General features: G+C 42.4%; 1 protein-coding gene across 1 annotated transcript in view; it reads left to right on the top strand.

Annotated features, from left to right (window-relative positions):
• SLC2A10 (solute carrier family 2 member 10) overlaps positions 1–2302 on the top strand; it is a 95606-nt gene extending 93304 nt beyond the window's left edge. The window contains exon 7 of the mRNA XM_033963087.1: positions 792–2302. Within this exon, the coding sequence (XP_033818978.1) occupies positions 792–822 (31 nt within the window). The 3' untranslated portion in view covers positions 823–2302. The remainder of the gene's footprint in view (positions 1–791) is intronic.
• The last annotated feature ends 11529 nt before the right edge of the window (positions 2303–13831 follow it).

Below are 13831 nucleotides of genomic sequence, written 5' to 3'. Positions count from 1 at the left end.
CCTTATTCCAGCTCCTGGGGATTCTGTCAAGGATTCACCGCTGGAATTCAGCTGGACTCCTCTGGCAGGTCAGAAGGCTGCAGTGAATGAACCAAAAGCAAACGCGTGTATTGCTTCAGTGGCCCAGCAGGACTCTTCACCAGTCAAAAATAACACCCCAAATTTGCAGCAAATTGTAAGCAATACTTTTCCCTACTGAGGTACTCGAGTTAGAGGTCAGTGAAGAATCGGTTACAGTGAACAGAACTGATAAACATCTCATTGGCAAATTATAGTCAATTGCAAGAAGAACAGAAATGAAAGGACATACCCACCTATATCATCTTTTTATCTGTGATCTAGAATGTACTGTAATTTCTTCTACACTACACCCGATTTAACCGATCGAGTTAACATGTATTACCTCTGTAAAATGCATTATCTTCTGTTATATGTATTATCTTCTGTAATAAGTATTATCTTCTGTGATATTGTAGTATCATAACTCATTACTGTTCCTGTAACTTTCTCTTATCCTGAAATGTAACTCTACTGGAATGTCCCAGATATTTTCTATATTGTAATCCGCCTAGAACCGCAAGGCAAAGGCGGAATAGAAATCCCAAATGTAATGTAATGTAATGTAATGTGTGAGAGGTCTGTAGAAACTCAGAGTTCCTTTTTCACTAAGCCCCTCATTGTGAGCCACTGTGCCACCAGGTGCTGCTTGTACAAGAAGAGTTCTCTTGCTGGTTTGAAGCACTTGACTTTTAATGATGCATGCCTCTAAATCTGTTTCTGTCTTTTTTCAGGTTGCTGAATATAAAATTTGTGATGAACTAACCTGAGATGCTTGGTCCTCATTTGTGGTCACGTGACTGCAGATACATTGCTGAATGTAAGCTTTGTGGTGAACTAACCTGATTGCTGGTGCTCATTTGCAGTCATGTGACTGTCAGCATGTAAACATGGCTTTCCTGTACCTTAAATTCAATCTACCAGCGTTAGTATGCACCATGGGCACGTGCCCAAGGAGTAGGTCATGAGCCTTGGTCTTGCTCCTTGGGATGAGCTCCAGGGGAAAGCTTTGTAAGGGGTTGGAGTATTATATTTAGGGATAAATGCAACAGCAGTCAAAGAACAGAGCAGCACTGAAGACAATAGAGCCCCAGTATGGCAAAAAGGTGTTTATTGAATAGCAGAAGACCCAGCATGGCCACGTTGCAGCAGTTGCCCACATCAGGGGCAATGTTCCCTCTAAGGACTGGCCGGGTGCTCGCAAATTTTTTTTTTTCATGTGAGCGACAAATTCAAAAAAAAAATTTTGGGGTGTGAAACCAAGTTCCAAAAAAACCAGCAATTTTCCAGATTTGCTTGTATTCTTCTGAGCAATCATGAAAAATCTGTGAGTGACGCGTCTAGAATGTATGAGCGATTGCTCACGTGCTCTGCTTAGAGGGAACACAGATCAAAGATATTTTTTCTAAAATCAAAATGAAAACATAAACACAAAATATCTATAAGAAAAAATATGAATCAAAGTGCAGCGATATTAGAGTTACCAGATTTTACGATCGTGAAATCCAGACCCATGACGCTGCCCCCCCTCCAGGCCCGCCCAGTTCCACCCACCCCCACTCTGTTCCTCCCTGGTCACTTCCTGTTCCGCCCCAGCCCTACCCACCCCCAACCTCTTCTCCTGCTCGGAACCACACCGGAAGGGCATATGCGCATGCACAGATGTGATGCAATGACATCACATGCATGCACGCATGTGTGTGACATCACCGCTTTGCATCCGCGAATGCGCAGATGCCCTCCCGGCGAGGTCAAGAGCTGAAAGCTTTTCAAAACCCGGACAAAGTGCCGGGTTTTGAAAAGCCGTCTGGACGCCCGGACAGTCCTCTAAAAAGACGACATGTCCGGGTAAATCTGGAGGTCTGGTAACTCTAGTGATATGCAATGAATTACTGTACACTAATATCTTAGCCAGAACCTAAATAAATAAAAAGCCATATTGGTCAGCAAATGTGTATGTGTCAAATATACAAACAATGAATATCATCTGAACTGTTCTTTTAAGTTATATTTGACTTGGTGTAAAATGTATATCTACTTGAAAAAAAAAATGGACTCTATAAGTAGACAAATGTGTAGCCTGAAGTTCCTAGGATGTGAATGTTAATGGTGTTGTAACTAGAGAATGAAACGGTGACAAAATTCATCACCGTTCCCGTCCCCGCGGATGACCGCGGGAAACCATCTTCATGTCATTCTTTAAGGAGAGAGGGAAGAATCAGAGTATGAATGGCCACAACCACTGACCCGCAAGCTTTGCTTTGAAGAATGCTGAGATTGAGCAGCAGCATTCCAGAGCTGAGATTGTGATGTCATAATGCCTCATTCCACCAGTGCCTAAGAGCCAATCACATCAGTGATGTCACAATGGCTTCATTATCCTTGACTCACATAAGAATCAGAGTATGAATGACCACAACCACTGACCCGCAAGCTTTGCTTTGAAGAATGCTGGTGTAGAAGGACAGAGGCTGAAATAGACACTAGAAAATGACATGGGATTATTTCCCGCAGTTATCCGCGGGGACAGGAACGGTGATGAATTTTGTCACCGTGTCATTCTCTAGTTGTAACAACACATAGGAGGACTAGATCTGACCAAAGTTTTTTTTAGACTTAATACAAGGTGGGTGACTGTTTTTATTTTTTTATTCTTATTTGTACAGTCTCTTAAATCTAAATCTGCATTGTATCTTCGCTGTATAAACACCTATGCTGAATATGTACAGTCCCCTGCATTGTAAACCGCTCTCAACTGCATAATACATTCCCTGGCATTGTATCTTCGCTGTGCATGTACAGTCTCTTGCATTGTAAACTGCTCTGAACTGTTTGTGGTATTGCGGTATACAAAAATAAAGTTATTATTATTTTACAAACCTTTTGTATGGAGGCAGCAGAGCTAATACCAGTGCTTTGGGGACATAGGCCATTGCTAGGCTCTCACGGTAACCATACCCTTGTAGCACTGGACTGTTTAACAGAATTCCACTGGGACTCCTTATACTGGGGGAGGAATTCAGTAAATGGCACCCGAAGTTCGGGGCTAAATAGATCGGCACTAAATTGGAATTCTATAACGACCATTCCGTGCGGAGCGTTCTTTATAATATACTAGCTTAGCATGAATTTTGCCCTTAACTATGCTTGCCCAAACATAATATAAATAAGAACATAAGAGGTGCCATTCTGGGACAGGCCGAAGGTCCATCAAGCCCTGTATCCTGTTTCCAGCAGTGGCCAACTCAGGTGACAAGTACCTCAAAAGATTCCAAGGAGAAAGACAGATTTTATGCTGCTTATCCTAGTAACAAGCTGTGGATTTCCCCAAGCCATCTTAATAATGGCTTATGGACTTTTGTTATGGGAAATGACCCAAACCTGTTTTAAACCCTGTTAAAATAACTGCTTTCACCATATCCTCTGGCAATGAATTCCAGAGTTTATTTTAAGTATTTATATACCACTTATAGCCTCCATGTGTTTTATATTCAGATACTCAAGCATTTTTCCTTATCTGTCCCAGTGGGTTCACACTCCATCTAATGTACCTGGGGCAGTGGGAGGATTAAGTGACTTGCCCAGAGTCACAAGGAACAGTGTGGGTTTGAACCCACAACCTCAGGGTGCTGAGGCTGTAGCTTTAACCACTGCACCACTCTAGAAATCAAAATGTAGTAAAAGTGAGTCAAGTATAGCACAATCAAGCCATTGTGACATCACTGATGAGGCTGGCTCTTATTGGTGGAATGAAGCTTTATGACATCACAGTACCTGCTCTGGTTATCAGAGGCTGAAACTATTCACACTATTTATTTATTCAATTTTCTATACCGTTCTCCCAAGAGAGCTCAGAATGGTTTACATGAATTTATTCAGGTACTCAAGCATTTTTCCGTGTCTGCCCCAGTGGGCTCACAATCTATCTAATGTACCTGGGGCAATGGGGGGATTAAGTGACTTGCCCAGGGTCACAAGGAGCAATATGGGTTTGAACCCACAACCCCAGGGTGCTAAGGCTGTAGCTTTAACCACTGCGCCACTCTAGAAATAAAAATGTAGTAAAAGTGTGCCAAGTACAGGACAATCGAGCCATTGTAAGATCACTGATGAGGTTGGCTCTTGGGCATTGATGGAATGAGGCTTTATGATGTCACAATACCAGCTCTGGTTATCAGAGGCTGGAGCTTTTCACATTATTTATTTATTCAATTTTCTGTACTGTTCTCCCTAGAGAGGTCAGAATGGTTTACATGAATTTATGCAGGTACTCAAGCATTTCCCTGTTTATCCTGGTGGGCTCACAATCTATCTAATGTACCTGGGGCAATTGAGTGATTTGCCCAGGGTCACAAGGAACAGCGTGGGTTTGAACCTACAACCTCAGGGTGCTGAGGCTGTGGCTCTAACCACTGTGCTACAAGCTGAATGAAGAAATAATTTTTCCAGTTTGTTTTAAATCTACTACCTAGTAGCTTCATCACATGCCCCCTAGTCCTAGTATTTATGGAAAGAGTAAACAAGCGATTCACATCTAGGCTTTCCACTTCACTCAATATTTTATAGACCTCTCTCATATCACCCCTGAGTTGTCTCTTCTGCAAGCTGAAGAGCCCCAGCCGCTTTAGCCTCTTCTCCTAGGGAAGACATCCCATCCCTTTGATCATTTTCATTGCCCTTCTCTGTACCTTTTCTGATTCTATTGTACGCCAGCGCCCAATTTGTATAGCATGCTATAACATCACACCAAAGTTCTAGGATTGCCTCCTGGTCCATCCATGCTCCTCCCATGGCCGCAGTCCTTTTCAGCAGCTAGGTACAGATGTTATAGAATGGCGACTAAGGCAGACGTGCACGCAAATCAAAACTGTTGCCAAATAACCTCAACTGCTGACTGTTAATGCCGCGTTAACTAATTAATTTGCACGGGCGTCTACTCTGGGTGCCCAGCTTGGGACGGCCTTTACAGAATCCAGAGCGCAGTTTTAGGACAAATGTCAGGAAGTTCTGTTTCACACAGCGCGTGGTGGGTGCTTGGAATGCACTCCCGGAGGAGGTTGTGGAGGAGACTACTGTACTGGGATTCAAGCGCAAGTTGGATGCACACCTTCTTGCATATCATATTGAGGGATACGGTAAATCCGGGTCTCCAAGAAGGAGTACCTAAATGGGCCGCCGCGTGTGCGGATTGCCGGACTAGATGGACCTCGGTCTGATCCGTTGAGGGCGTTTCTTATGTTCTTATGTTCTTATGATTGTACAAGGGTGATTGGGCAGGCAAAGACTTCTTGATCCATACCCTCTTGAGTTTTATTGCCAACGCATGACTCTGATTCTGCCTCTGCTCACTTAGTATGAGGGAAAGCAGTTGTGCTTCTCATTGCTAACTAGATAAAATCCATGAAGCGATGGAAGCTGGATTTTAATCAGCCCTGATTGAAACCTAGGTGCCGATCAAGAAAAGAGCGATTCTGTAAGAAGGCGCCTCCAAAATTTTTGGCGGCCTTCAAAAAAATAGGCGCTATGGACGTTGGGCGTTGGCGTGGCTACGTGTTAGGCACCTTCTTACAGAATCGCTGCTCTTAAGCGTGCTTAAGCGCTCGCATGGGCGCCTACCTTTTAGTTGTGCCTAGAGCTGGCCTATTTAATGGGCGCCTCCAAAATAGGTGCCGCTCAGCGTGATTCACTAAACAGCACCCAATTTTATTTGAATTGCGCTGAACAGTGCCTATATCGGCACCCAACTTTTGGGGGCTTCTTATAGAATTTGCCCTTAAATGCTCCGATGCTGCTCTGATGCTAATCAAATTCTAATCTAATCTAATTCTTAGTCTTATATGCCGAGTTATCTCCTAAAAACAGGTGCTCGATTCGGTTTACATAATTAGATCACAAAGAAAGATCCATTAACATTCATTGGCGCTATTGCCTATAAAGAGATGAAACATAGGGCTCCTTTTATCAAGCCGTGGTTTAACGCGCTTAATAGCGCATGTTAAACTGCCGGCCGCGCTAGCCGCTACCACCTCCCTTGAGCAGGCGGTAGTTTTTTGGCCAGCGTGGGGGTTAAGAACATAAGAACATAAGAATTGCCACTGCTGAGTCAGACCAGTGGTCCATCATGCCCAACAGTCCGCTAACACGGCGGCCCTCTAGTCCACGACCAGCACCCTAATTGAGACTAGCCCCACCAGCGCATGTTCCTGTTCAGCAGAAAGTTGTCTAACTTTGTCTTGAATCCCTGGAGGGTGTTTTCTCCTATTTGAATCCCTGGAGGGTGTTTTCCCCTATGACAGCCTCCGGAAGAGCGTTCCAGTTTTCTACCACTCTCTGGGTGAAGAAGAACTTCCTTACGTTCGTACGGAATCTATCCCCTTTCAACTATAGAGAGTGCCCTCTCGTTCTCCCTACCTTGGAGAGGGTGAACAACCTGTCCTTATCTACTAAGTCTATCCCCTTCAGTACCTTGAATGTTTCGATCAAGTCCCCTCTCAATCTCCTCTGTTCGAGGCAGCTCTTCCAAACCCCTTAACCATCTTAGTCGCTCTTCTCTGGACCCTTTCGAGTAGTACTGTGATGAAATGTCACGCGCGTTAACCCCGCTAGCGCGGCTTGATAAAAGGAGCCCATAGTGGTTTTGCGAAAGATCTGGAAGAGATAAAACACATTCTAATTTGAGGAGGTCATCCATTCCATATCGCAGAATTCCTATGAGCGTTGGAGCATTTAGCGCTTCGGGCTGTGGTAGAAACCTCTACCGCGGCTTAATAATAAGAGGGCCAAAATGTTTTGCACTCCTGTCTCTGTCCAATGTGCACAGCTTTAATAGAAATATATAACAAGCAGAATGAGCGAAGACTAGACGATGTTTGACCTTATGTTCTTCTTGTCTATTCAAATGAAAAAAAAATCCACAAAAAATAGTCTTGGCTAGTCTTGTAACTAGAGCTTATTTTTATATTGGTATCGCTGGCAAAGCTTGCATTAATCAGTGTGTAACTAGAAATGTTTGGCTTCCTCGCTCTCGGCTTGTTGTTCTTTTTCTGATTATCAGCTCAGATTTGAAAGAAAAACACATTTTCATCTTATATTGAAAAAAATGGAGTTTTAACTATTCGCTTTTCAGGCTGTTCACTAACCCGTAGGACTAGACAGGGACTTAAATTTGGTTTTCAGCTTTTTAAAGTGGATTGGAAGAAACGAGATTTGTTAGGCGCCTAACTTAATTGGCGAAATACCCTCAATAGCCTCAATAATTGGTTTAAAAAAATTTAATTGGGAGATAGACACCTATCCGATTCTATAGAATTATTTCTATGGGTGGAGCGTGACTTAGGCGCTGCTAAGCTAGGGTTGCCAGATTTTCCAATCGGAAAATCTGGACCCCCCCCCTAGGCCCGCTGCCAGGCCCACCCACTTTAACCCAACCCCGCCCTAATCCCGCCCCCAGTCCTACCCTAGCCACGCCTCCCACTGCCTGTTCTTGGCAGGCAGGGAGGAAGTCCGCGCATGTGCGGATGCCAGGTGATATCGCGTGCACACGCCCGTGACATCACCGCGTGGCATCCGCGCATGTGCAGATGTCCTCTCTGCCCGACGCGATTTGAGGAGGCTTTTCAAAACCCAGACCCTGGAGACAAAAACTAGAAAGACTTCTGGAAAGTTAGTTATGAGAATGCTCACTTGGATGTTTTGACTAGGAAGACGTCCCAGTTCTTCTGAATGTCTATCTTTTTTGAAAATGAGCCTGTTAGTCATTATTCCATAATGGAAAGTTCTGGACATGCATACTTGAAATTTTACATGATCGAAACATTCAAGATATTGAAGGGAATTGACTGAGTAGAGAAAGAGAGATTGTTCACCCTCTCCAAGGTGGAGAGAACGAGAGGGCACTCGCTAAAGTTGAAAGGAGATAGATTCCGTACAAACGTAAGGAAGTTCTTCTTCATCCAGAGGGTGGGAGAAATCTGGAACACTCTTCCAGAGGCTGATATAGGGGAAAGCACCCTTCAGGGATTCAAGAAAAGGTTGGATAAGTTCCTGCTGAACTAGAACATACACAGGTAAGGCTAGACTCAAATAGGGCACTGGTCTTTGACCTAAGGGCCGCCGCGTGAGCGGACCGCTGGGCGCGATGGACCACTGGTCTGACCCAGCAGCGGCAAATCTTATGTTCTTATGTTCTTTAGAACAGCCGTTTAGTACGCACTTTGTCGATGCCTAAATGCAGGCACCATTTGAAGAATCTACCACTTAGCAAACGAAAGTGGATAGCCGACTTGGCCAGAGGCAGGCAACCTGACAGAAATCCTAGTGCAGAAGGACTGAGATGGGCAGCAAAAGATCGACACTGAAAATTCACTTTACTTTTACTGTGGAGACTCACAGTCCATGCCTAAATCCAAATTTGGAAATGTTTTCATATCGGTTAGTTTATTCCAAAAGAAATAATTTCAGACCCTCTTCTCAAGACATTTCTTGGACCTCCTCGAGAGTTTAAATGAAGTTCGGGGAAGAGGAAGGCCAGACGGCCACGCAGCCGTGCTCTGATTATAATGTTTCCTTTGTGCTGTTGTTCTCTATCAAGTCCCAGCGAAACAGGGAAGCAAAGGTACTTTTGCACAAAATCTTAAATTAGATTTTCAGGTTCTTAGGATCACAACTTTTACTTTCCAGAAGATCCATTTCAAGAAAGATGGGGGGGGGGGGGGGGGGGGAAGGCTGGAAGGATCATAGGTGAACTGGCTACAGTACAAAAAAAAAAAAAAAGCAGTTCTGGTGGGCTTCCAAGCATGCTCTGCTAGTTCTGGGCTGCAAAAAACAAAAGTGCTACAACAGCTTGCTCTCTGAAGGAGACTAGAAGCATACACCTTTTCCCTTCCAGATCCCCTGTCAAATTACACAAGATACTACACAATTTCCATCTGGCCATTTGTACTATAAATACAGAACTAAGAGTTCAATTTTCAGTAAATGTGCAGCATTTGACACCTTCCCAAGTTTAAGAATCAAATCTAAATCTTGATTGATTTTCACTGAATTTTTGACTATAAATATGTTTTAATGTGTACTAATTTACTGTAGGTACGTATTCAAAACGTATTCAGACTTCAAAACCTTCAAAAAAGAAACAAAAACCCTACCATTCAAAAAATACATAAAACTAAACTAACACAACCAGACTTGACCCACCTGCAATAATCCCTGATCCTTTACCATCTTAGTAAATTTCCAGACTACTTCTTATGTATCTCCAAAAGACCTAATACCTCATATGTAATACTGTAAACTGTAATAATGTAATCCGCCTTGAGCCGCAAGGTAATGGCGGAATAGAAATCACTAATGGAATGGAATGGAATGTATTCAAGTCAATTTCCCAGATTTAGAGACCTGTTAAGTTTCCAGTGCTTAAAATATGCCACTTAAAATATGCCCTTTTTTCCCCCCATAACTTCCAATTTTGGAGAGTAATTTTATGCACCTGGCAGGAAACTATTCTTTAAAGGAACATAGGTGGCTGCATTCCTTCTTGGAATATTAACATCATAGGGGTAGTATGTGCATGTGTATATAGGTGCAAACCCTTATAGTAGCTGGCTGATATATTGTATCTAGATTTTCAGAAAGCTTATGACAGAGTTCCTCATAAGAGACTCCTGAGGAAATTTTTTAAAAAGCCAGGAGATAGGAGGCAATGTTTTGTTGTGGATTAGGAACTGGTTAATGGGTAGAAAACAGAGGGTAAGGTCAAATGACAATTTCATTTAGTGTAGGAGCATGAATATTGGAGTGCCCCAGAGATCTGTACTGGGACCAGTGCTATTTAATATATTTATTAATGATCCATAAATAAGAACATAAGAGTTGCCGCTGCTGGGTCAGACCAGTGGTCCATTGTGCCCAGCAGTCCACTCACGCGGCGGCCCCCAGGTCAAAGACCAGTGCTCTAAATGAGTCCAGCCTCACCTGCGTACGTTCCAGTTTAGCAGGAACTTGTCCAACTTTGTCTTGAATCCCTGGAGGGTGTTTTCCCCTATGATAGCCTCCGGGAGAGCATCCCAGTTTTGCACCACTGTCTGGGTGAAGAAGAACTTCCTTACGTTTGTACGGTATCTATCCCCTTTCAACTTTAGAGAGTGCCCTCTCGTTCTCCCTACCTTGGAGAAGTTGAACAACCTGTCCTTAGTTACTAAGTCTATTCCCTTCAGTATTTTGAATGTTTCGATCATGTCCCCTCTCAGTCTCCTCTGTTCGAGGGAGAAGAGGCCCTGTTTCTCTAATCTCTCGCTGTACGGCAATTCCTCCAGCGATGAGTGAGATGATTACATTTGTAGATGACATAAAACTACTGTACATACTCAAATATAAATTGAGATTTTTTTTTTTGGCCCCCCAAAATGGGGATCTCGGTTTATATTCAAGATCTACCTCACTCTCTCCCCTGTGATGCCTGCATTCTTACCATCCTCCCTCCTGGAAGTGTCCCTCCTCCTCTGCCACTGCTGCCATAGTCAGCTCCCCCCTCCCAACCTGATAGAGTTCTACCTCCAACAGCCCCCCAAACCGGCAGAGATTTCCTCTTTCCCCCTCCCACCCCCACCAAAAGGTGCATCTCACCCTTAGGGGTCCTTTTACTGAGGCACACTAAGCACCAAACTCTTAAATTGTTTAATGGGGGATTTTTTGATTGGCTGAAAACCAGCATGGTAAATCACCACGCCCATTAAGCCAATTAAAAATTAGGCACGGATCCCAAACTTAGGCATTGCTAGGCGGCTGCAATTAGGGGCGCCTGGCAGCGCCTAATGTAGACACCTTTTCTAGAATATGGCCGACCTGCTTTATACATAGGGAAATTTTTGATAGAGAATAATGTGCAAACAATTGAAAATACAATCTATGCATATTTTTTTTTCTGATTTCAATCCAAAACATGCCCTTAGGAACAGCTTATCTCAATCCAGCTAAAAGAACACTCAGTACAGAACTCCAAACATAATGTTTTTCTAGATCAATTTACACAGGGAAACTGTCCTCAAAGGTTTATCTATAGCAATGTCTCTCAAACTGTTTGCCATGGCACAGTGGTGTGCCCCGAAGAGGTTCTGGTGTGCCACGAGAGATTCCAGAATTTTACTTTATTTTTAAACATTCCCTTCATAAGTATACACTAGAACAGATGACACGTACGTCACATATGCAAAAATCTGTCAATGTTATGAGCGTTTGTGTGTGTAAGGATACAACTGCCCAGACAAGCGTCATTCCTTGACGTGATTGGTCTTTGAAAACTAACGGTAAGTAATTTTAGTTTTTATGCAGTATTTATCCAAACTTGCGCAACAAAAACATAAGAATAGCCTTACTGGATCAAACCAAAGGTCCATCAAGCCCAGTAACCCATTCTCACGGTGGCCAATCCAGGTCACTAGTACCTGGCCAAAATCCAAAGAGTAGCAGCATTGCATGCTACCGATCCAGGGCAAGCAGTGGCTTCCCCCCATGTCTTTCTCAATAACAGACTATGGACTTTTCAAGTCAAGTTTCAAGTTTATTATGGATTTGATTAATCACTTATTCAAAATTCTAAGCGATGTACAAATCAGTAAAATTACAAATTTCGGGGGGAAACAAACCAAATAAATACAACCAACCTGACAGAACATATAATACAGAAGGAAAAAATGGGGAAAGAAATACAAGTTAATGATAGTAAATGAGACGAGTAAGGGAAAAAAACAACAAGAGAGGGGAGAGCAGTGGGCTTCAAAAAAGTTAGAAAATAAGATTCAATTGAGACTCCTAATCCAGCTTTCTAGCTGTCAAATGCATCTTTTAAAAGAAAGCATTTTAACTTGTTCTTGAATCTGTCTAACTTGTCCAAATCCTTCTTAAAACCAGCTACGCTATCCGCTCTTACCACAACCTCCGGCAACGCGTTCCAGAACTTAACTATTCTCTGAGTGAAAAAATATTTCCTCTTATTGGTTTTAAAAGTATTTCCCTGTAACTTCGAGTGTCCCCTAGTCTTTGTCATTTTTGATGGAGTGAAAAATCGATTCACTTGTACCCGTTCTACTCCACTCAGGATTTTGTAGATTTCAATCAATCAAAGCTTTGTTACCATTTCGATCTCCTTATCTTTGAAAATTTGGATTTTCAGCTCCGACAGAAATTAAATAATAAAAAAGAAGGAATGACTGCAGATGGTGAAATATGTATTTGCTTGTCGACTATCAAGCCGCGCTTTGAGTCAATTTGCACTCAAAAACAAGCACATCCATCGCATTGATTGATCAATTCTATCTGTTTTAGTTTCACTATTGTTACAATTACCCATACATAGGTTAAAGCACTTTAAATAAATATCGCTCAAATTTAATTTTTTGTTCGTTTTGCAATTTTAATGTGCTGCAAAAAAACATCTGCTCCGTTTAGTGTGCCGGAGCTTAAAAAAAAAGTTTGAGAGACACTGATCTATAGTTTCATCTTTAAATGAGTCTTCTCTAAGCGTTAGGGTACCGGCGCTAATGTAGTTTATCAAGACCTTTAATTTTGTGTTTACAATCAATTAAAAACAAAGAAATATGGTTTTGCATTACACAGAAGTCATACTATACAATGAATATTATTTTCCCTTGCTCCCTTTACAATGGGCTCCTTTTACTAAGCTGCGCTAGCATTGCCACACGCTTTAGACGCTAACGCCAGCATTGAGCTGGCGTTAGTTCTTGGCGCGTAGCAATGCAGCATGCGCTAAAAACGCTAGCGCACCTTGATAAAAGGAGCCCAATGAGTGGTCAACACCATGAGGATACTTTTTATCCTGTTATTCCACTGGTATTCTTTCTTTATCCTTCATGCAGCTGATTGTGAAGGGTATTCTGTACTTAAGAGGCAAAGGGCTGATTTCGAGCCACTTCATTTAAAAAAAAAAAAGAAACACGAAAAACTTTAAATAATTGAAGAGAAACATATTAACCACTAAGCCATTTCCCAAATGGCTTGGCCGGTATTTTCCTAACCCGTGAAAGTTCAGCACTAGAGGGGTTAATATTTGTCTTAAGAGCAAGTGATTTCCACCGTAACCAGATACCACGTCTGTGCTTTCCGCTGTAGGAATCAACTTAGCATTGACATTCTCATAAGAATTTCCATTAGATTGAGGACTGAAGGTCCACTAAGGCGCTGTGTGGTTTCTCAATTGATTCACCGAATGAAATTTTATCTAAAATCTTTTTCATTTTATACTCTTATGAACACCAAGGGAAAACAGTGAAGTAGACATTTTTGACTGGTCTGTTAATGCACCTTGCCTGTTAGGAATGGCCTTCAGGTTGGCTAAAAAGATTTTAATTTCTCTTTCCCACTATTTTGTTTCATGTTACCAGTAATTGAAAAATTTTTCATTTGGTATGAGGTTATATATTGATACACTGTATCAAATTTAGATTCTTTACCTTTAATTTCTTATATTGGCTTATTCCAGTAGAATGTTTATGGGTCTGGATGTGTTTCCTGACCAAACTATCCCCCCCCCCTGCTTTTATGAAGCCGCATTAGGATTTCTTATCGTCGGCTGTGGTGGTATTAGCTCTGACATCGGAGCTAATACTGCCACGGCTAGCAGTAAAAATAGCCTAACGCATCTTTGTAAAAAGGGGGAGGGGAGGTACATGTCCCACTGCAATGTAATTGCAAACACTTAACAGTACCACGGAAATATATTATGAAATGGGATAGAAGTCCACTGCACGTGAAGCCAAAT

Source organism: Geotrypetes seraphini, chromosome 11, assembly GCF_902459505.1.
Source record: "Geotrypetes seraphini chromosome 11, aGeoSer1.1, whole genome shotgun sequence".
NCBI lineage: Eukaryota > Metazoa > Chordata > Amphibia > Gymnophiona > Dermophiidae > Geotrypetes > Geotrypetes seraphini.
Note: the sequence above shows the minus strand (reverse complement) of the source record. Positions and strands in the feature narration are given on the sequence as shown.